Source organism: Sparassis crispa (genome assembly GCF_003851025.1).
Source record: "Sparassis crispa DNA, contig_000008F, whole genome shotgun sequence".
NCBI lineage: Eukaryota > Fungi > Basidiomycota > Agaricomycetes > Polyporales > Sparassidaceae > Sparassis > Sparassis crispa.
In genome coordinates, this window is record NW_020939755.1 from 1,174,372 (window position 1) to 1,196,948 (window position 22,577).

The following is a 22,577-nucleotide window of genomic DNA, read 5'->3' on the forward strand; positions in this document are numbered from 1 at the left end:
TAGCAGGATCGGATAATAATACCAAGTAGTACATAGGACTGAGTACTTTGTACATAGACGCCCATAGATTGGCGTTTTCTCCGGATCTAATCTTGATCCTAATCAGCGCTCGTGTGCCACCACAGGTAAGACCACAGGTCCTCTCGAGTCTCGATGAATGTCCTGGCTCAGTCTCGCATCCGTGCACTAAGCGATTTTGTCACTGTACTTGACCACCAATCCGTCCTTGGAATCGTCAACATACTTGACGAATGCTCAACGCTACTGGCCGCAGATCAGAGCAACAGGTGCGTTACTCTTTCACGCATACTGCAATCTATAGCCTTGGCCAACGACCAGCAGGCAAATTTTTGGCCAGGCTGACGATTCCAGTATATGGCCTACCTTACGCTATCTTTGGGTTCAAACAGTCGATGCATATGAAGGAGTCGGACCTGTCGATGAGCAACAGTCTGCCCTTCTATGTCTCAGTGTTGCTCGATTCACGCGAAATCTCTCCGCGGGAGTGCCGTCTAACCAGGAAAGAGCTTTGTTAGTAAATTGAAAATATATCGTGACATACTGGCCCTTCACTACGTCTGCGTTATTTCTTGTAGTGATAATGAACCAGCCATCAGGAAGCTAGTTCATCGGTACACCTCGTTCTCCGTGATGCAAGATCCAAAGTGTAAGTCCTTCGCTAACCATTTGCTCAGTTTCGATACGTATTGAAATCCTCAGCATTTGAAATTACGCGGATGTTGGTACAGACATTATCCAACATTGTCACTACCAATGAAGCACTTTCGCAGAGACTGTGGAGCATCTACACTCAGCTTCCACAGAAAGATTCCATTCTCATGTGCGTATCCAGTGTTCTGCTCGTTAGCACTCATTCGTCATACTGTCGGTTTCACTACCATACAGTCGGTTGTGCGCGTCTCCTGATGCCAAAACCGTCTCTACAACGTTTGTTTTGATCTTGAATCTAATCCACAATAGTCAAGAGAGAGCGTATGGTTCCCAGATTATTCGCTGATGCACGAATCCTCATGTTTCACTTCTAGAGAGATGTTAATCACAAGCGCCACCGGACCCCGCATATGCATCTCTTTACTTGATTGCATCCTCTCGCTTTTTGACGCTGAAGAGTCTACTCATCACAGTCAAGCGTTCGATGTTGGGTATGTGGTTCATCGTCGTCCACATTTCGGTCCCATGATTGTTGATGCTCAGTTCCTTGCGTTCACGACCGTTTGGTGCGATTGTAGTTATCAAATCTTAGTCCGCCTATTCAAAGCCGGTCTAGTCAAGAAATTGTATATGAGAATTGCTGTGTAAGTATATCTAGACCTTTACTTTCGTTATTCTTATTTACGCTTTCCGTAGGGTTGGTGAGGTTATATCACCGCATCAGACAACACTACTCAAGCTCCTAGACTCGTATCTGCAATCCCTTCCCTACCGAGAAGTCGTGGGGGAGAACGATGAACTTCTTCAGATGCTGACGTCCACCTTCTTTTCGTTGTCCCGACACATGAAGATAGCTATAAAAAGCACACTTGGGACTGCTGCAGCTTCAGAAAGGGTGAATCTTGGCCTGTCCGAAGCATCGATATCACTTCCACTTTCTGAAACGCCTATGGAACCACCGGGTTACCGGAATCCACAAGAAATTGATCTATTACTGCCCAAAGTCTGCGAGGCGCTAGTACTAGTTGTGCAGTGTCTAACGTCAATCTTGTTGGCCGCTGAACTGGATGCACCAGCTGCTGACGCACCCTCCACCCGAGCAAATCGTGCCAGTGATCTCCGTTCTCCAAGACGGTATATCTCTGAAGTACATACGGCTGATGGTCAGGATTTCGCGGAGGATCTAGTTGGTACGTTCCACTGCTTCATACTGTCATGCTGATTTTGTCATACCATTAAAAAGAAACTCTACGCCTCCTCGATATTTTCATTCCACGTATCATGTTAGGAAAAGTGGCACATCGACCTGCTCCTCCAGGATCTGAAGCTCTTCAACAAGAATCTCCACCTCTAGGGCTCGTTTACATTAAGCGAGATTTAGTTCGCCTTCTCGGCATCCTTTGTGCACACAACCATCCTGTACAAGACCGTGTTCGCCTTTGTGGTGGAATCCCTGTCATCATGAACATGTGCGTGATTGACGACCAAAACCCTTGTACGTGTAAATGGAGAATTATGCTACAAGTGTCATCCTGTTGATGTATTATGATCAGATCTAAGGGAACATGCGATCCTCGCACTGAATAACCTACTGCAAGACAATGCAGAGAATCAGGCAGTAGTCAATGAGATGAAGCCAGTTGGAAGATGGGACGCGATGGGTAACCGTGTCGGAACATAGCGACATCATACAAATGTACAGATACATCACAGTATACAATTATTCCTCCTCGTCTCCGATCTCAATTGCTCTCCTCTTTCGTGCTCCGGGAACGCTGCGAGTGCGGCGCACAGTAAATTCCGCGTCCTCCTCTTCGCTCTCGACATCCATCATAGCTTCGCCAGTATCCAACTCCGAAACACCCGGCATAATCGTGTTGTCACTGGCTTCTCGCCTGCGCTTCTTTTCCATCTCCTGTCGATCAATCTTGGCCTCCAATCTCTCTAGGTCATCTTTCCGACCCTCTTCATGGTGTTGTGTCCGACTACGCGTTCGTTTGCGACGACCACCATCCGAGTCTCCGCCTTCCTCCTCGGAATCGGCGACGAGGAAATCGTCTGTCTGATATTCACCAGGACCCTTTTTGCTCTCCTGGCTGCTCATTTTCGACCTTTTTGCCTTGCTAGCAGTTGCGCCACCGTCGTAGTCTTCATCCGAGGCACCTCCAAATACAGCCTCCTCTTCATCGTCTGACCACATATCGTCGCCAGTCCTCTTCCTTGAGTAGTTCGCCCGTCGTCTTCGTGTACCACCCAATCCGTCATCCTCGCCTCTCGCTTTCTTCGGCTTCCTGGAAGCAATCTTGAGGAGTTCCATCTTCTCGCGTTCGGGGTCAACGGTTGGGTCAGGCGCCATGCGTAGGCGTGCGACCTTGTTATGTTTTTGACCAACAGCGCGGACGAGCATTCTATGAGTCTCCGATTGCATACCCGTCGGACGCAGTGACATGTAGCCGGTAACCAACGCCTCACACTGCAGAATTTCCGCGCGCTTGTGCTGCGCAACGAGATAGGTTAGCCCTTGCGACTTCGCAGGTCCGCTGGCACTTTGAGATTGCTGAGATAGCGGAGGAACACTCTGCGAGGGTAACTGCGGCTGTGAACCACCAATAGCTTGACGCGGAACTGCACCAGAGGTGTCAATGGTTTGCGTGATGTCGAAAAGCTCCTTTCCAAGCTGCAAACTGAGAGACCCGTCGGACCATCGAACGACACGACTGTTTGACTGTCTGCGCTAAATGCAAAAGCGGAGGTAGAAAGTAAATACACGCAGTACGAAGAACACGAGTGATGTGGAACTTACGTCCCCGTCGTTCTCGTCCTTGACCCAACGCCACCGAATGGTGTTTTCGACTTTGAGCTTGATGGACATACTCTTCTCTCGAAGGGTCTCTGGCAACTGCGCCTCCTCATCCTCTTGTTCTGGTCCTAGATACGTATCAGAGTGAAACGGCTTGGAGTCCACCTTGACAAAGTTGGGCATGCGAATGACCCAGAACTAAGGCACGCCAACGATTCAGAGGCTAAGGATCAGCCGAAGAGACGAAATACCTACGTTACCATCCGAGCTTCTTGGAACAGGGATATTGGGAATAGCAGCGTCGGCTTCGAGCACTTGTTCGACTACATGCTCGGGCTCATCTCCTTCGGCATACTCCATTGCTTCCCTATGCTTGCGTTCGGGGGAGGACAGACGGTCGGCATTATCGATGGGTTCCGAGGATGCGGGCGTAGCAGAACTTGGGGAAGGTCAACACAAGGACGAAAAGTAAGTACATGCAGCGTACTCTTCGGTCTTGGTTAGAACGGGCTCGGCGTCTTCGCCAAAAAGGTCATGCATCTCCTCGTCCTCAGCAACGACGTCTTCGGGGGAGCTAGGGTCGTCAACATCTTCGAGATGGTGAGCCTGAGTTTGCGGGACTGGGGATACGAGAGCGTCTGCCAAAGACATTTCAGAGGAGTGGTCACGGTGGTGAGAGGGTGACGGTGGCGTCCACTGGAAACGTTCGTTCGTAGCGCTGGGTCGTTCCATGCCTTCCTTCGTGGCGTCAACTCTCTACAAGCCCAACGTTCACATGGCCCTACCAACTCACACTAAAAGCATAGCTAGAGGATGTACTTCAGCTACATGCTGTAAAGTTTGTGGGAATCAGATGATTCTCAATCAACGGTAGTATATTTCTGCGAGGTCGTCTGTGCATCCCGGTGAAATAGAGCCCCTGATTTAACTACAGAGTCATTGCACACATTTACAGCCGTTGAGGTGGCCACGTTATCGCACTCCTTCTCGTGGCTAGGTGCAGAGGCACGAGGATCGGTATGGACGGCCACACCATTCCTGGTTGAAACTTTTGAGCGGCGAGCTTCCCAGATGATATAAAGGATAGCTTCAGACGTAGCGACGACGAGGGAGACGAGGAGGGCTAACGATACCTTCTGTTGCGTGCCCAACGGAGTCAGGACTATGTTCAGCGTACGATCGAGTACGAACACTCACCCATTCGTCCTTCCACGCAAGTTTCTCAGCGGCCCACCAGGTGGCAGCACCTGATCCGCCGACACTCAAGAGAGCATTTACAAGCGCGGTGATAGCACGTCTGTCATTGAGTTCCTGGCGTGAAACGACAGCCTGACTGTCGGAAGCTGGCGATGAAGGGAATTTGCGATGCGGAGAGGTGCGGGCGCCAGCAAGCATTGGGACCATAGCATAATCGTGCGGCTGGAGAGGAGGATAGTGGGATCGGAGAGCTACCTCGCCAGTTGGGGAACGAGCCCAGCGAGATATGGAGGAGAGAAGTGCATAGGATATCGTCGGCGAGGAAACGGGGCCGTCGGGAGGAAGGACGGTAGATAGCTGCGATGCGAGCTCTGGGGGGAGCAGAGGAGGAAGTGGTCGGAGAACGTTGATGAGATGGGGCTCGAGTGAGAGGACGAGGTCGGGCTGTGTACTCGCTGGGCGACGCGTGGTTTGCATACTAGACGTTGATCACGACGGTGGTAGTAGGTGTGACAGCTGCCATATATATAACTCATTGTATTTGGCTGCTTCCGTCCTCGTCAATGTAAACAATGTCGTCCACCAGCTCTCTCGTCAGTAGAACTAAACGACGCAACGCCCCGCTTTCCTGCGCCGAGTGTAGGCGGTACGCTCGTCCCTTCATCTTTTCCGAATCTCTCTGACCGGATCTCGACATCAAAGTCTTAAGCTCAAGTCCGTGCTCGTCGTACTTTTCTGTACTCCGTTGGAACTTACGTTTTGCCCTTCCGTAAGATGCTCAAGAGTTTTTCCTTGCTCCAGTTGCGTGAAGAAAGGCTGCGCCGCCATATGTCCCGACGGTAAGCGGCTCCGTGTCCAGACAAGCCAACATTATTTCATGTGACCTTTTCAGGCTCCCTCACAACCGGGAAGGGCAACAGGTACTGACGTGTTTTTCGTTCCCGAAGTGCTGTACCAACGTGTTGTATCTAGATTCGTCCTCGCGAATACTGAAGTCCTGCATGAGAAAATAACCATTCTCGCGAATCGCGTGAGACAACTAGAAGATGCTCTCGCAGAGGCTCATAATTCCATCTCACACGAGCCTCATACCCTTTTGTCAGAAGAGCTTCTGCAAATAAAGCGGCCATTAGAGAGGGAGGCGCAAGCAGCAACGCAGGAACCGGAGCCAGAGGTTGCAGAAGCTATAGACGCGGTCGGCTCACTGTGAGTCCCGACCGTTTTGCACCAATTTAACGTGTAACATCCTCCAGATCGATAACCGAATCTGGACACACAACATTCTTCGGCACGACCGCGAATGCTTGGGTATGTATTGGTTCCCGACTTCTTCATCGCTTCGCTAATTCTGCCGCCACAGTACCTGCTGCAGGTATGCTGAGATAATTCATACAATCGTCAGCATTAATAACCATTGCGCAGAATGAGGAAGGTGACGAACACTCGGGCGAGAGCCCGCAGATCTCACTTCCAACAGACATACCTTGGTTGAGCCATACGTTCCCGTTTTCCCCAAGTGTGAACCAAAGTCTGGAGATCGTCCGTGCTTCTATACTGGATCTACTTCCAGAAGCCTCTGAAGCACACCGTCTTGCTGAAATTTACTACAGACACGCCGGCTGGATGTACGTCATTGATAAGCGCATTCTCGTCGCTTGCTGACGCTCAAGCGGCAGGTACACTCCAGTACCTAAATCAGAATTTTACGGTAGCATTTTGTCGCGATTCTACGAGTCAGTTACGTCGTCCGATCAGAGCCCGAGCCCGAGTCCTATGGACGCACACAAGCTCGCAATTGTATTCATGGTCATGGCAATGGGCACCTTGCTTGATTTGGAAAAACCTCAACTCTCGCCGGAGGCAACACGCTATTATCAGCTGGGGCGCGCCGCGCTGTCGTTAGACTCCATCTTGGAATCCCAGTCAATCGCGGCCATCCAAGCTCTGGTGAGTAGTGGTTCATCCGATGTCCACGGATTATTGCTGATCACACGTGAGCAGATCCTCATGTGTCACTTCATGTTTTTATCCTTCGTTGACGGCCCGCGGTGGGCATTAATGGGAATTGCGGTCAAATTGGCCCAAAGTGTGAGTCCAGGACTTATCCGTCTTCTTGGGAATAGATTTTGATCGGCTTCCTCCCAGCTCGGACTCCGTAGGTCTTCCCGAACCTCTCTGACTGTGAGCTGCGTTGATGCCATACTTCCTCAGACCGCGACAGTGGCAAGTGGAACCTTGACCCACACGAAACGACCCGGCGACGCGCTCTTTTCTATGAACTGCACACTTACGACTCATGGCAGGTGCGTTGTTGCTTTTTGCTGTCGTTGATGGTCTTCTCAGTCGACGACGGTAGAGCCTTACGTTCGGGCGACCCCCGTCGTTTGCGACCGCCTTCATCGACTGCCAGTTTGCCGAGGAGCCCACCAAGACCGATCAGGACGAAACTGAGATGTCCTGTGCGTTCATATCATGAAGCACCAGTTTACCTTTCGGCACGCTCATCTCCATCTGCTCCCCATAGTTGCTGCATGGAAGCACCGCTTCTCGTCCCGCTGTCTCAACATCGTGCACGAGCAAGCCTTCGGTGCGCGTGTACCTAGCTATCGCATTATTCAAAACCTCGACAAAAAGGTCCGGGAGTTCTATGTCCCGCCTTCACTACGGGTCCCTGGATTTGGAGAAGCGAAGTTGGAGATGGATACTGCAACTGCACCCGTTGAGTTGACCATGCAGCGATATATCGCCTTTGCTATCAGAGAAATTAGTAGGTGACGTCATCAGATTCAAGGATGGCATTTGTTAACCGCAAACTTTTTCCAGCGATATTTTATATTCATAGAGGTTACTTCGCGAGGGCTGTGGAAGATCATCCGGACGATCCGCTCGGAAGCAAGTATGCGCCGTCCGTCCTTGCAGCGTACAATAGTGCCTGTTCGTTTGTCGCTCTGGTGAAGAGCTTATACTCGCAGCATCCAGGACTGACTCAGCGCATGTGGTTTCACCCATGTCTTCTCGTGCGCGGTATGTTATCTCCACTTCGTGTATTACGCTTTCCCTGATCGTAATCGCTTTCAGATCGTGCTGGGTTCGATACCAACCAAGTGTCCAAAATTGGTGTTGTCGGCATCTGCTCTCATTCATCTTGACTCCGCATACAAACTCTTTGAAGCGGTTTCCAGTAACCCACATGCGGCCAAAGTTCTGGTAAGTTCCATGCTATTGGGGTCGTCAGAGTGCATTATATTTGTCGCAGCCGGTCTTGCAGAAGCTCAAAGGCAGAGCGCTGGTGTCAGTGTCGGAGCACCAGTCGAGGGCATTGGCGTCGATACCTCCTACTCGCGCCTCACCCCCAGTGACGAAGGAAGACGAGGAATTTGCGGCACTTGGGGGAAAAACACGTTTGGTGTCACGAAAGTCACCCTCGCTACCTTCATCGCCATCGCAGGCGGCCTCGAGCCCGAGAGACTACAGCCCACGATCATATGCTGAGCTAGAGCACACGCCTCCGCCTGCCCCTGACTCCGTCCCCCAGGCCCATATCCATCAAGCTATGATGGAAGCTCCGACACAGTGGCAAGGTTACGAGCAGCCTGTCCAGGATGTCTATGATTACCCTCCGTACCAGGAGATGCATGTGCAGTGGCCGATGTACGGCAGCTATGAACATATGCAACCTGCGATGGTCATGGACCCAGCGGCGCAATACTCCACTTACCAGCTACAAGATATTCCGATGCAGGCAGCCTACATTCCTCAGGAAATGGCCGCTCCACCGGAGGCGCATGTGCATTCGGCCTGGTCAAATCTCTTTGCACAGTATAGTGCGGGGTAGATACGTTTGTAGTTCGAGCCATACTTGTTCCAGAGATTTACTCTATAGGTATCGATGTCGATCTACAGTATGTACAGTAGTGAATTAGTGGATATTTGCGGATGGCTTTCTTGGATTTCTCGATGACGCGCATACTGAACGGATACTAAGCGCTCATATAACGCGACGCGACGCAGCACGTGACAATGCTACACCTACCGCTGAAGACAAACTGAAGAGCCAAAGTACTGCGTCTAGGTCCTGCTCTCTCTTTGTTTTCTAACCTCTGAGCAACGCAAATTTCCTGCTTCTTTGCATTCTATTGTGGCGCAAGCTGCGTCTGTAAAACATCTTTGCCATGGACGCGCCAGATCCTCGCACGCGGCATAAAGTTGCATTGGATCCTCCGGCGGTTCTTGCTAAGTCGTGAGTCCAATTACAGCCACTGTCACTTTTCCTTCTCTGATAGTGTGATGTGCTACAGGACGGTGCTTCGGCAAGTCTTGCTCTCCGACGTGTTTTTAGTGCTGGCTCTTCAAGCGGGCAAGGCCTACCTGCTTTCTCCCAACGTTGGTGTATTCTGGGTCCTAGTTAGGGTGCTCGCCTGCGGAGGTGTGGGTTCTCTCGTCTGGCTCTTAGCTTCTGGTCAGTTGCGAAAGAAGAGAACGGTCGAAGTATGTCACATATTCCTTCTGCTCTAATGTCATGACTGATGTAGGGGCAGTGGCTTGTAGTGGCAGCGTCATCTTTGCTACTGTTTCTGCGGCAAGCCGGACTATTCATAGCCCTGTTCAGGCTTCCGTCCACTCGGTGAGTTCGGTTTCACCATATACTAGTTGTCGCTGATTTATCATGACAGTGTGATTATTATCACTCACTACTCTGCGTTGTGGTTCAAGTCCGTCTTGAGTCCTACATCTGTGAGTAACCCTTGTATGGTATGTAGAATTGGCAGTCTCATCGAATTATTTAGCTCCTGCAGACATCTGCCGTATTGTCCGCGTTGCTGATATCCTTTCTCTCGGATGCTGGGTTCTCACATCAAAACTTCCGGGAAATGCTGCCGGCCTATGGCGCGTTGGCAATGGAAGCTTTCTCTTCTAGTGTCTTTGAGCACACACAAGGGGTTCTGCTACCCACACTAAACCAACCGATGATCAATATGCTCAGCGTTATCGGAGCGTTCGGCTTCAGTCTTCCCATGTACATGCTACGGCATGTTCTGGTAAGTTACCGTAAGAGATACCATCAGCTATTCTCATTGGTTGTGCATAGACCGATGCTCTACCCACACCTTCCGTCTCCATGAAGGCACTGTCTCTGATTGTATTCCTTGCTTTCGTCGTGCTATATCAAGCCCCAAAGGCTTCTCGCGCAATCAGCAATCCATCTGCCCCTCCACAATATTTTCTGCTATCTAGCGCTTCAACTGTGATCGCTTCCGTAGTATTGGGAATGCTGCTACTTGGACAATACCCTAGTGTGACCGATTGCGTGGTAGCAGCATTGCTTATCTACGGTGAGCTTCAGCATCAGTCTCACTAATGACGATTCATTCATTCTGTACCTAGGAACTTATCCGAAGATATCTGAGTCTGCTAGCGGATCTCCGTACGCAGCGACGTCACGGACAATACGCGCATACCTCAAATCAATTCTCTCCAATCCTGAGTCCAGAAAGATATTCTACTTTCTCATGTTGAACATGTGTTACATGCTTGTGCAGATGCTGTATGGCGTGTGGACAAATAGCCTAGGACTTATTTCCGATGGTCAGTCCATATCTCGTATCCTACATGGTGATTTGGATGCTCATATGCATCTAGCAATCCACATGGCATTTGATTGCATGGCTATCGCTGTTGGTCTTATTGCGTCTGTCATGGCTCGATGGCCTCCGAACGAGAGATTCACTTACGGGTGCAACTTCTTCTGTTGGCTTTATTGCGTGAACTATATCCTCACCGTCTTCCTGTTAGCTATGGACGCATCGAAACGTTGTCCGGATTTGCCAATGGCATCTTCCTCATTCTCATATCCTTCTTTATTGTCTTTGAAGCCATCCAGCGGTTGTAGGTCTAGTTCAAAACAACACATCATTGGTGGTAGATGCCGATCTCATTATTGTGCAGACTGGATCCTCCAGAAATGAACACAAGCCAACTACTTCTCGTGAGCTCCTTAGGTCTAGCCGTCAACTTATTCGGCATGTTCGCCATGGGTGGGCATCATCATGTATGCTGATTATTCACAACGACCATGGGGAGCATTGGCTGACTCTTATCACTTGCAGGGTGGGCATTCTCATAGCCACGGTCATGATCACAGCCATGGTGTCTCTTCCTCGTCGTCACCGCTCTCCCATCATGCTCACCATGAGAGTCACTCACATTCACATAAGCACAACGAAGCAGACCCACGTATAGCCTCGCATTCCGATGAAGATCTACACTCACACTCGCGTGAAGCTATACATGTTCACTCACATTCACCGCCTCTCACTCATACACATGCACATGCTCGTACCCATTCACACCTACACGATCATATACCCATCATTAGCCTCGATGAGGGGGCAGAGGAATCCATCGATCGGCTAGCCCCACCGAGGACGAAAGTGCCTCTTCATGTTCACGTTGGATTAGACTCCCACCTTACGGACAATTCGCCGCTCACTCCGAACTACAAGTTTGGACATGACGAGCACTTCGATACACACCATGCATCTGCTCCCAACCTTCACGATCACTCGCACGTGCATGAGGGCGCGAGCGAGGGGCACAGTCACAACATGCGAGGAGTTTTCTTGCACGTCATGGCAGTATGTCTTCTCCTTGTGCTAGATTTTAGCATTAACGGCTTTCATGCAGGACACGCTAGGGTCTGTCGGTGTGATCCTGTCTACCCTGTTGATCCAGTTCTACGGATGGACTGGCTTCGACCCAATCGCATCGTTGTTCATAGCTGTCCTGATAGCGGCAAGCGTGATTCCACTGGTCATAGACACAGGGAAGGTGCTTGCACTCGACATCGCCGAACGCGAACCGGTGATTCAGCAGACGTTGTCTGAGGTACGTTATCCAAAGGGCGCTGTTGGGTAGTGCTGACTCTTCCGTCCAGCTCCCTTCCATAGATGGCTTAGCATCGTACTCTACTCCCCGCTTCTGGCCCAAGGATGCATCGAGCGTTATTGGGTCGATTCACATTCAATTATCCCCTTTCCCATCGTCATATGATCCTTCTGGCCCATCCTCCACAAGACGAACCACATTTGCGAGCGTGGAACGCGTAGTGGGGCGCGTGGACAAGCTGCTGAGGAGCAGGATTGCCGGTTTGGAGGAGTTGACTATACAAGTGGAAGAGCCGATACTGTCGCACCATCATTAATTGTACAAGATATAGATATACCCAACGGACTTCCTGTGGCAGAAGATGTACTGTAACAATCAGATTCCAACTGTCCTTTCTCTATACCAGGGATAACAAGGGATAAATAATACAAGCACTCTCATTAGTGAACTTCTGATCCTAAGTTGTACTCCGCGTACGTCTGCTCGTCAAGAAAATTACTGCTCGTTCAGATTGTTCAGTAGCGTAGTCAAGCATCTCTTGGTCACCATGTCGCCCTACAGCCAACGTGAGCTCTGATCAAGAGATCTTAATACAACGGGGCGAACATACCTTCAGGAGAGCGCTAAACGTCTGATCACGAAGTGGTTCAGGCAAGCATGCCCTCAATGCCTCTCGAGCCCTGCCATAGGAAAATAGAATCAAGGCAGAAGGGTAGTGTATTTTTTGACATACCTCAGATTGTCACTCAGCCGCAGATAACACCGCACGACGTGCTTTAGAAGTCGAACAGCCTGGGTATCGACGAGTTGGTTCACCATGTTGCTGAGGACGGTACCAACAGCGTAGAAGCGTTCGTAGGTGTGACAGATATAAGTGAGACCAGTCTCGTCCAGCAGGATTTTCTGCACAATGAATATGGCGACGGTTTTGGAGAGCTCGGAACCTGTCTCCATGATGCGGAGGCACAGAGGGATGATCTCCGTGGAGAGGAGGAAATGAATGACGGTGTTGTTGTCATTTTGCTACAAGGACTGCTTTAATGTGATGTGAAAATGGAGCAGTGAGGGTGTATACCTTGACCAGGGCACCGATCACGCCGAGCGAAGTCAGACGCAGGTACTCGAAAGGTCGAGTCTTCGAAGTCGTATTCAAGAATGGATATAAAAAGAGCGGAATATGGGCTGTAGGAACGTCAGAAATGATGCATGGGATTCATTGAAAATTTGCTGACCATTCAGAAACAGTTGTCGGGTATCAGGATGAGATGCTACACATTGCAAGAGTGCGAGAGCATTGCAAACACGATTTGATACATGGGCAGTCAGATTAGGCGGCGATAGTAATGGGTAGACCGAAACAATTTCCTGTAAAAGAGCAGGCATAATACCTACCGCAAGCAAATGGTGTTAGAAGGCCCTCTCCACACGTTAAGCAGTGATAAATACCGAAAGAGTGCCACAGAACAAGTGCGAGATCATCGTACTGCTCCCTCTTCTTACTCAACTCGAGTAATGCACTCTCCCGAGTGCTCGAATCGAGGAGCTCAATAACCAGATTGTAGATTTTGCTCTCCTCATGCATTCCAAGCATTGCCGGGGAGGGTCCAGAGAAAGGTACTACAGTCTGGTGAACAGGATGAGATAGGGCGGCGATGCTGTTGGTGTCCGTGTAGCCTGTGGCACTGCGTTGGTAGGAATTGTACTGCAGAGCGTGTTGCATGTACGACACAGGCTTCGGTGAGACAAGCCCCGCCATGGGCACGGAAGTGAACGACAACACTTTGACTTGCTCGACGGGGGAAAGAAAGCTACGCAATCCGCACGACCTCTCCGAGGCGCTGCGCCTCATTGAGCTTGCTTATGTTTCTGCTTACATAACAATCTCCGTGACCAAGCGAGTATTACTGTACAAACTGTATGGGATTACATAAATAGGTACAACAATGCAGAGGAACGACTGTGGAGCTACAGAGATACATCCAGTGAGGAACAAGACATGGGTAGGGGTATGGTCCATAGAAGAGGTATAAGTAGCATAGGACTTATTCAGCCATCTGCTGGCTGAGAAGCGCCAGAAGATATTCCTATCGAATGAATATGTTCGTCAGTTAACGAGACATCGACACCAAGGCTTGAACCTGACCTTATCCAGAGAGGAATCTGCGAAAAGGGACCAGGAACGTCCGTCGTGGAACTCCACAGCGAAGGAATGGGGAATCCCTTCTAATTCTTCGAACCCCTCGTGCCATTCTTTAATATGCTGTATGTCGGACAGCCTTACTGTGTCTGACGACTGAGTAGTTTCCTGGTTACATGACTTCAGCTTCAAAGGGTCAACAGAACGAAGACGAAACATACCTCCGGATTCTTGAAGAGAAGAAGGGCCCTGTCGTTCAGCTGGTAGTATCGTCGTTTCCACGCCGCGGACTCTTCCGCTTGGACTGTGACCCAGCCTGACAAGAAAACCTTGCTCTGCGCTCCAGCAGCGTCCTTCAAACGCGAGGCTAAATCTCGCCTCTCTTGGAAGAGGCGCCGCCGGAGCTCTTCCCGCTTTCCAGTGGTCTCCTTGGCTCGCTTTTCCTGTTCTTTCCTCCATGCTTGTAGCTTCAGGGTTTCCTGGATCCTCTTCTCCCTTTCCACCCGCCTCCTTTCCGTCGCGATCATCCGCTTAAGCTCATCCGCTTCACGCTCAATTGCCTCCTTCTTCCTACGCTGGTCTGCGGCCCGCCGCAGCTCTTCTTCCAGAGCAGCCTTGCGCTGCCGCTCCTCCTCCATATATCTGCGCAAGATCTCTTCCTTTTCCTGTTTGAGCCGGGCTTGGCGCTGGGCCTCTTCCATCCTCGCCTGCTGTTCTTCTCTCTCCCTGATGCGAATAGCCTCTCTCCGGTGAAGTTCAACTTCGTCTGGGGTCGATGCCGCGCGCTGTCGTCGAGGCGAGCGTTGCGGGATCCTGGAGGGTGGAATGCGCGGGGACACAGACTGCATGGATGGTGGTGGATGCGTGCCAGGGGGTGGAGGCAACGAGGCGTTACGCCTCTGTGGTGATAGATTAGATTGTACTTGCGTTTGTCGCCGCGCAAGGAATATCCGCCGAAGATACTCGCCTCCGACCTCTGCAGATTCCGAAGCTCTAGACGAATCGGAAGACGGCGATCGCGCAAACTCAGTTGCCTCGGATAACTCGAAGGCACAGTACATGTCCTCCCAGCTGCGACGGTCCTTCGGCGGAGGCGGGGGTGGAACATCAAGATGGCCTTCGTCCTCCTCAGGTATCGTAATCCTGCGCGGGGCTGTGCGAGTATGCTTTGGGAAGAACTTGAATTTGACGGCCAATTTGGAGCGCAATTTCTGCGGCACAGCAAGAGGCATTGCGTAGAAGATTAAGGATTAAAGAGAAATAAAAAGAGTGGGCCTTGGAGGTAGTAGTGTGTGCGGTGGGGGGTATCGCTGACGGGAGTTGAGAGCCTCAGCCAGATCATTGTTCATCGCTACTGTTGCTGTCGAGTCGGGCACGGCGGTGTACACCATTGTTCACGATAAGATAAGATAAGATCTGACGCTACAATTAACGTCAGTCTATTCGTCCCACTGCACAAGTACGACCTCCTCTCTCCAGCATCCCTTTTGTTCGATAGAGCAGTCGTTCTCGCACGAAAAGACCATGCACGTCCCCCACTCCATTCCCACCCTATGCCCGCCCTTCAGTTCCCTGAGCACTTCCTGCCTCCGCTCTTCATCTGTTTGCTTCTTCCCGCTTTCTGCATCGTTCCCCCGCTTCAGAACGCTGATCAAATTAGGCATCAGTTGACACTCGAACACCCGCTTGGATTTGCAGTGAGGACAATGCGGCAGCGCAGACGGGTTGTACGTCCGTTTGAGCGCAGGCACCACCGCGAACTCTCTGTTTGTAACCGAGATGTACGGAGAGGACGGTGCAGGAAACAGTGAATTAAAAACTTCGTCGCTGGAGAAAGGTAGAGGCGTGCCACCCAGTTCATATCTGTGAAGATCATTGGTCAGAAAGTATGTGTTGCGATATTCACGAGACGACGAACCTCAAGCACTGCTCTCCCTCATAAGAAATTCGCTTGGTAAAGCGTTCGAAGGCATGATCGACCTCCATGGAATTTTCGTAGCCTTCCAGAGCCCAACCGGTATCCTTCTTCCTCCTTTCTTCGTCATCCTCGTCTATGTTGGCTCCGGAAGACAGTTTTGATTTAGGTGCCGGCGGCAAGTACTCCGACACGGTGGAAAGATACAACGGTGCGTATGCCGGCGCGGAGGCCCATTCGGAGTTGGACAATGTTGCAGCCGCCAAGCGCTCTACCAACTCGTCGTCGTCATCATCTTCGTTGCTCTGAGGCCCATTCTCATCATCATCCTGGCGCTCAGAATCTAGCACTTGATGGTCATCAGACTTTATTGGCTCCAAAGGTGCATTGCCGAAAACCTGAGCACCGAGAGCGAAAGGGTTTGAGGAACCGACTGTCTTCAACTTGAGATTCAACGTTAGTCAACCATTCACGAGACATAACAGTTAACAGACTAACTGAGAATGGATTCGCCTTGAGGGTTTTCTGTCGGGCAGCTTCTTCAGCGATTTGTGCCTCTTCTTCCTTCAATCTCTGCTTGGCCAGCTTCTTAGACAGTTTATCGGCGTACTTCTGATTGTGTCTCAAACCTCGCCAGGCCCTGACGCTGTGGAAGCACTTGGATTCAATCGGCATCCTCACGCAGAGACGCAAGGAGGATACGGACACATACTCACCTCCCCTCCTTTCGCTGGCATGCCCCACTGGCACAACCCCAAATGTATAATACCCTGTCATTTGGACTGCCCTCAAGAGGACACCAGACCTCCACAAGGAGCTCCATGGGTTTCGAGCAATTCTTGCAAAGCGCAGACGCGAACGGCGGCTCTGGCGACGTAAGGAAGGTCTAACATTTGGCAACGCGTTCAATTCAATGTAAGAATAGTACATGGTCGGACGAAGGATCAACCGTACAGGATGGCCCCCTATCCGAGATACATTGACATCGAGGAGGTCCGCAGACGAAGCTACCAGACCGTCCGGGATTCCCAGTTGCACGGCGGTCTCAACGTCAGACCCCGCCTCCTCGTCTGAATCTGACCAATACTCTTCAGTCTTCGGAGACATCTAAAGAGGAGAGATCAGCAACTATTCCAAAATTGCAGGATAAAGACGCAGATGGGTAATCAGTAAAGCATGAATGGTATAATTTGTGTATAAATTCGTCAATGAAAGCAACGAAGAGGAAACCTCATCGAGACCGTTCAGACTCGTCATCTAGAAATCATCATTCTATACAACTGGAAGCCTAAAACCTACCCGGTGGACAGAAACTTCGACCTTGGTGTAAGGAATAGTATGAGGGCAGGATGGATCGCACACTCAAAAAATGCATTGCGAACAAATAGCAACAAATAACTAAGACCGCTTCACGTGATCTGGATTGTCAGAATAGCACAGAATGTCTATCTACACCTTCCACAGCACCGCATTCAAAAATTATCCAGAACACAGTTTCTGATAATATATGATCGAGACAGTTTTTTCAACTCGGGACGTACAAGTGTGACAACATTTGGTGGTGTACAACGCTGTGACCATGTGAGATGGGTCTACTTAGGTCAGACTCTTCTGCGACATCCTAAGTACCACCGCAAATAACGCGTCTGGGGCAGTTTGATCTGGGCATAAGCGACGGACCATGGGTTCTTCCAGATTAGGCAGCTTTCCGAACATCCACCTTCGTCGAAGATTGCACTACCCTCAACATGTAGGCCACCGAATGAGTACTAAAAGTACCCAGTAGTCATACAGAAATCGACAGAAATATTACAGTGTGTCGGGAAGTGGCTCACACTTTGGCAGCGCGATATCTCAATACTTTCATTCAAGGCAGCTGAATCTAGGGATTCTCCAGATAGGTGCCCTCTCAAAATATCTTTCAGAGTTTCGAGAGGCCAAAACTGCACCAAGCGTTCTCGTGGGGCAGATAAAACAAAAGTCGCGCCCAGTGCAAGGATGTGATTGGGATGAAATAGGCAGCCACGTTATTAAAGAAGCTGCGAGGCTTCTCGAGTAGCTATTGATGGCTAAGTGCGAGGTAGGAGGCCTCTATCAAACTGCCCCAGACACGTTATCTGCGGTGGTAGGGTGTGATGAGATAACAGTCGAGACCAGCGGAAACTTTTCGAGGGAAGACCTCTCTATCTCCGACACTTGGATCTATGACGCACTATCCCTCACCGCTCGTAGACTTATATAGTCCGCCTTGTATAAGTGGAGAAAGTGAATTTCTACCACATGCTCGTGCCTATCAGTGCCCTTTTCACAGCAAGCGGAGAGAACACTGGAGAGGATTATTCCCACCCAGTACGGAGCCGCATCTCCGATTGCTGTGATCGATGATCCCTTTAACGTCGTCGAGTCTGGGCACCCCGGCCACAGGCAGGCGCAGTGGAAGAGTGGAAGAGTGGCTTTCCCCGCAGCTCGAACAGAACACCAGTGGGAGGGGCAATCTGAATCAATCAAAGTACCCACTAGAAGAATGGGAGCGCTCGAATTGCGCAGCCTCGTCGGTCGACACCTCTTGATGGCGATACCTAAACGTAATAAGTGAACTTCATGTTGCCTAAATAGCTACAGCGCTGTGCTGGGTGTGGTTCCCTGTCCTCAGACCGCGTGGACGACTTGAGTCATTCGGTACTATGGTGTCCATTCAAGGACACGTAAGGTTTCAGCAAGGCGTTTTGCCAAGTTGGATTGCTGTCAGAAGTCAGGCCTGCAGCTTCAGAGCCAGCCAGCCACCTGTAGTTCTAAGGCAGTACTGTCAATAATAGGACTGGGCAGTAAAAGTCAATGCGAGGACGTGGGCGGGTGGTTCTGACTGCACACATTGTTGGATTCGGATGTCCTCGAAGGCTGACAGTATATCCGTCTGGCGAACAGCTTCGCTCTCTCCGAATGCACAAAAAGTTTGAGACCGTATCGAATCGGCAGCCGAAGCATTTCGGGAAGTACGGGACGATGGATAGATATCACCTGGATAGCAAAACAGCACTACAATAAATAGTACGCTCGAGTGCTCAGAAGTGCATCGGGGATGTGAGGAACTTTGGAAGGGACCGGGAGGCGCTGGAAAGTGGAGGACGAGGACAAAGTTCAGGGATCTCGATCGCGAGTTGCCGAATACCGCATCTGCCGTGTTGTCAACTTGGGTACCATCGAAGACGCTTTATATATCTCACAATGCTGCACGACCCCGCCCTTCTCCACTCCACCATCCACCATGTCCTCCCTCCCCCCGATTCCTAATCGTCTGCCGCAGATAGACCCACCTACTAACGGGAACACTCCCGCTGGCGTGCAGAAGAAGCGCAAGCGCGGGGCTACTCGTCTATCTTGCGCGGAATGTCGAAGGTGATGTGAACTGCGAAAGAGTTGCAACCGCGCCTTGCGTTGACACCCTGATCTTCGCCCATCTAGATTGAAACTTCGTTGCGATCGTCAAATTCCCTGCGGATCATGCTTGAAGCGAGGCTGCTCTGCAATATGTCCTGATGGTGAGTCCTTGCGACCAGCTTCTTCTGCAACAATTCCCCTACATCTCCTTGCAAAGGCTCCTTGACTACCGGGAAGGGCAACCGGTGAGTACGCTGTCCTCGCATCAACGGTTAGCTCTCACACTGTAAGCGCAAGGTTTGTCCTAGCATCCACCCAGGACCTGCATGAGAAAATTGCGCTACTCTCCAACCGCGTGAGGGAATTGGAAGATGGGCTACGGTCATCTCACTCCCTTCAATCTTGCGACGCGCACCCTCTGCTTTCAGATGAGCTATTGCGCATTAAGGCTCCCATACAGAGAGATGGCCTATCGACTTCGACCACAAATGGCAATCTACTTACTGACGACCCAAACGCAGACGTGGTAGACTCGTTCGGCTCATTGGCTATCAGCGATACCGGCCGCACAAATTACTTTGGTCAGGCAACGAGCTCCTGGGTAAGTCTCCATATGATTTACCGATCTTTGACAGCAAACTTACGCTGCTGCGACTTAGTATTATCTGACGGTCCGTCTCTTACGTTGATATCAATTCCTTCGTTTCTCATGGCTGGTATCTCAGAACGAATCAAGCGAAGCAGAAAAGGACGATCGACTTGAAAATCTCCGTAGGTTATTACCGCCGGAAGTCCTAGCCCTCAGCGGCCTGTTCCCTGTGGCACCCAACATACTGCCAATATTTGATGCCGAGTTGGACCGAATCCAGCGGCTGCACACTCTTTCCTGGTGTCTTCCACAAGCCCATGAAGCAGCTGAGCTTCGCTCGATTTACTTCCGCCATGCTGCTTGGATGTAGGCTGTTACATTTTTCAGCGACTTTGGTGTTTTGACTTTGTTTCTTCAGGTACAACCCCATTACGGAGGCGCAATTCAACGAGCAAGCCTTTCAACCGTTCTACGATCCTGATGCCGCCCAACAGATGGACGATCCATTGCTCTCTCATCAATTGGCTCTTATATTCATGGTCTTGGCTATCGGTAGTTTGATGGATTTAAGCAAGCCTGCCTATAACATCGAGGCAGAGAAGTATCATCAATTGGCTCGTGCCGCGTTGTTCCAGAGTGCGATTTTCGAAGAACCAACACTCAGCGCAGTTCAAGCATTGGTACGTGATGATAGTCAAGTGTCGAATGGGTTACTGATTGGCGCTGCAACGCATGACAGTACCTTATGGCCTTTTATCTTTTCCTCAGTGAGCGACATGGTACTGGGGTCGGCTCTAGATGGGCCTTCATGGGTCTTACGGTAAAATTGGGAGTTAGCGTAAGCCAGTGTGATCAGGTTGTTCTGTTCGAGAGCTTACGAATTTTCTCTTACAGATGGGTCTTCGTGTGTCTCTTCCGCTTTTCGTATTCGATGCTTTGGTACCTAATGATGTACAGATCGTGATGCAGGACGTTGGAAGGTGGAACCGACTGAAATCCAACGTCGTCGGGAACTCTTCTGGGAGCTCTATTCCTACGATCTTCTTCAGGTGTGTGTGTCAGTGTCTCCGGGTATTTAATACCGTATGTAGCTGATTCCATATTAACGACCTCTAGTCCTTTACTCTGGGGCGACCACCCTCGTTCTCGCTGGCCCATGTAGATTGCAAGAAGCCTCAGGCAGAGGATCCTCGTAATGAACAGACATGTACGTGAATTTTTGTGACATGCACTCCTGTTTCTGAACTCTTTCAAGTCCACTGGTGGAAGCACAGGTTTATTTCGGAGTGCATGAATACCGTATACGACCAAGCCTTCGGCGCCAAGATGCCCACGTATAGCATGGTATTGCAACTCGACCGTAGACTGCGATCATATCCCGTACCACAGCTGCTTCAGATTGCGGGTTTTGGAGCTACTGAGGGCACCATGAGCTCCTTTCAGGATAGCGTTCCCCTGATTCTGCAGCGGCACACAGTCCTCGCGATCAGAGAATCCCGTAAGTAGGTTGTGAGTGATTTCATGCTGGGTGCTGATAATCTACACAGATCTGTTGTACATGCATCGGGGCTTCTTTGCCCGTGCGATCAGTGATCATCCGCGAGATCCCCTGGATAGTCCTTATGGTAGTTCGTTCATTGCGGCCTACCGGAGCGCTGGGTCGCTTGTCGCCTTAGTGCGAAATATTCATTCTCAACTGAAGGAATTGACTGAGAGGATGTGGTTCCTATGGACACATCTGTTCTCTTGCTCGGTTAGTGGACTGCTTTCTGGCTCAGCACACTGGGTGTGTTTGAATCTGTTCTAAAGCCGATTTTCTAGATAATACTCGGATCGATCGTCACTCGGTGTCCATCCATGAGTTTGGCGCCGTCAGCACTCGCCCAGCTCGATGGTGCGTGTGACCTGTTTGCAAAGACAGCACACTATTTCCGTGCAGAGAAAGTACTGGTATGCTCCGTCTTCCTGACAGCACGTTGACATTGCCTAATAAGTCAATAGGCTATCATGCTGAACCTGAGAGAGAAGGCACATGCAAGTTTGTCTGCATACCGCAATACCCCTCCATCTCGTGCGGGATCACTCTCTGAACCGACGACACCTGCCAATGACAATGATGAGCTGAATATCCTCGGAGGAAGGACACGCTTGGTGGCATCGAAGGAGAAGTCCATGTCGCCGCAGATAATCGACCGATCGCCGACCTCACTGAACCCCGTTGTACCGTTACCGCTCAGGGAGGCTGAAGATCAGCACATACACCCTTACGTGCTGCAGTATTTGCGCACATTCATTCCCTCGCCCATGCCATCCCAGACCGCTGGGCCGTCAATGTCTCAGCATTCTCCGCAGGACTTCTCTCAGTCGCCGTACGGGCAGCAAAGCCACGATCTCCCGCCCATCAGCACCTCCCTCATGTCTGATCCGAATGGGTATGCCCCCCAAGCTGGGCCGAGCATGCTGCAGATGGAAGGCATGACGCCAGCATTTCCTCAGTACTTTCCCGTGTTCGACTACGGGGTTGCGAGCGTTGGAGAAGCGTTCATGCCTTCCGTGCCGTCTCCAAATCCTACGGACAGCGATCTCAGATCATGGTCTCCGGAAGCGACCATGCAGAGCACATGGCAGGACTTCGTGGCGCAGGTGGGCACCATCTAAATTCGTGGTCCGGAGCAGTAGCCCTCAGAGCAATGGCCGAGAGGTGGCACATATCTCTGCAAGGCATCTTGTGCACCCTGGGCTATTTCTTCCTTCTCTGGCGAATGATGGTATCGTGAATTGTACTTCTAGACCACGTCTGGTATCTTCAATGTGTTGCGTATATATATACGTAGTTGGGGTTCTTGTATTCTTGACTTTCGGCCTTTGATGTACCTTTACAATGCATGTATGAAGATATTTGTGTGCTTGCATTGTCATGCATTCAGAGAAACCATGTATCTCTATCGTAGCACACCTTCATCTTTACGGGGTGACGAATGATTTCGGGCCATGAGAAAGGCAG

The 22,577-nt window shown here is 50.6% G+C and overlaps 7 protein-coding genes across 7 annotated transcripts; 4 read left to right on the plus strand and 3 right to left on the minus strand.

Annotated features, from left to right (window-relative positions):
• Positions 1-153: 153 nt before the first annotated feature.
• On the plus strand, positions 154-2,353 carry SCP_0903870 (hypothetical protein; the record flags this gene model as incomplete). The annotated part of the gene is made up of 10 exons (XM_027761620.1): positions 154-287; positions 343-531; positions 597-667; positions 721-841; positions 907-993; positions 1,047-1,163; positions 1,251-1,316; positions 1,369-1,862; positions 1,916-2,167; positions 2,226-2,353. The coding sequence occupies 10 exons, from the start codon at positions 154-156 to the stop codon at positions 2,351-2,353; spliced, it is 1,659 nt and encodes a 552-aa protein (XP_027617421.1).
• Positions 2,354-2,392: 39 nt separating this feature from the next.
• On the minus strand, positions 2,393-5,146 carry SCP_0903880 (Leo1-domain-containing protein; the record flags this gene model as incomplete). The annotated part of the gene is made up of 6 exons (XM_027761621.1): positions 2,393-3,406; positions 3,476-3,670; positions 3,728-3,911; positions 3,960-4,228; positions 4,420-4,608; positions 4,670-5,146. The coding sequence occupies 6 exons, from the start codon at positions 5,144-5,146 to the stop codon at positions 2,393-2,395; spliced, it is 2,328 nt and encodes a 775-aa protein (XP_027617422.1).
• Positions 5,147-5,241: 95 nt separating this feature from the next.
• On the plus strand, positions 5,242-8,504 carry SCP_0903890 (hypothetical protein; the record flags this gene model as incomplete). The annotated part of the gene is made up of 18 exons (XM_027761622.1): positions 5,242-5,315; positions 5,372-5,383; positions 5,444-5,508; positions 5,562-5,589; positions 5,642-5,875; positions 5,923-5,977; positions 6,030-6,041; positions 6,092-6,294; positions 6,346-6,616; positions 6,671-6,757; positions 6,815-6,824; positions 6,881-6,972; positions 7,026-7,128; positions 7,194-7,436; positions 7,493-7,693; positions 7,748-7,786; positions 7,842-7,876; positions 7,926-8,504. The coding sequence occupies 18 exons, from the start codon at positions 5,242-5,244 to the stop codon at positions 8,502-8,504; spliced, it is 2,343 nt and encodes a 780-aa protein (XP_027617423.1).
• Positions 8,505-8,841: 337 nt separating this feature from the next.
• SCP_0903900 (cation efflux protein) lies at positions 8,842-11,870 on the plus strand (the record flags this gene model as incomplete). The annotated part of the gene is made up of 13 exons (XM_027761623.1): positions 8,842-8,909; positions 8,968-9,157; positions 9,208-9,293; positions 9,343-9,403; positions 9,457-9,708; positions 9,759-10,002; positions 10,055-10,255; positions 10,310-10,403; positions 10,463-10,555; positions 10,616-10,718; positions 10,777-11,304; positions 11,354-11,554; positions 11,604-11,870. The coding sequence occupies 13 exons, from the start codon at positions 8,842-8,844 to the stop codon at positions 11,868-11,870; spliced, it is 2,388 nt and encodes a 795-aa protein (XP_027617424.1).
• A 179-nt stretch (positions 11,871-12,049) lies between these two features.
• On the minus strand, positions 12,050-13,310 carry SCP_0903910 (Cell differentiation protein; the record flags this gene model as incomplete). Its single annotated transcript, XM_027761624.1, has 6 exons — positions 12,050-12,109; positions 12,165-12,234; positions 12,288-12,577; positions 12,630-12,736; positions 12,787-12,942; positions 13,001-13,310. The coding sequence occupies 6 exons, from the start codon at positions 13,308-13,310 to the stop codon at positions 12,050-12,052; spliced, it is 993 nt and encodes a 330-aa protein (XP_027617425.1).
• A 286-nt stretch (positions 13,311-13,596) lies between these two features.
• SCP_0903920 (Cell differentiation protein) lies at positions 13,597-16,713 on the minus strand (the record flags this gene model as incomplete). The annotated part of the gene is made up of 8 exons (XM_027761625.1): positions 13,597-13,638; positions 13,698-13,859; positions 13,913-14,902; positions 15,242-15,554; positions 15,610-16,049; positions 16,105-16,252; positions 16,323-16,492; positions 16,561-16,713. The coding sequence occupies 8 exons, from the start codon at positions 16,711-16,713 to the stop codon at positions 13,597-13,599; spliced, it is 2,418 nt and encodes an 805-aa protein (XP_027617426.1).
• A 2,158-nt stretch (positions 16,714-18,871) lies between these two features.
• SCP_0903930 (GTP-binding protein) lies at positions 18,872-22,231 on the plus strand (the record flags this gene model as incomplete). The annotated part of the gene is made up of 15 exons (XM_027761626.1): positions 18,872-19,002; positions 19,069-19,145; positions 19,202-19,229; positions 19,282-19,585; positions 19,644-19,655; positions 19,710-19,939; positions 19,992-20,253; positions 20,313-20,411; positions 20,468-20,477; positions 20,531-20,622; positions 20,690-20,780; positions 20,829-21,071; positions 21,121-21,326; positions 21,395-21,523; positions 21,575-22,231. The coding sequence occupies 15 exons, from the start codon at positions 18,872-18,874 to the stop codon at positions 22,229-22,231; spliced, it is 2,571 nt and encodes an 856-aa protein (XP_027617427.1).
• Positions 22,232-22,577: the final 346 nt, after the last annotated feature.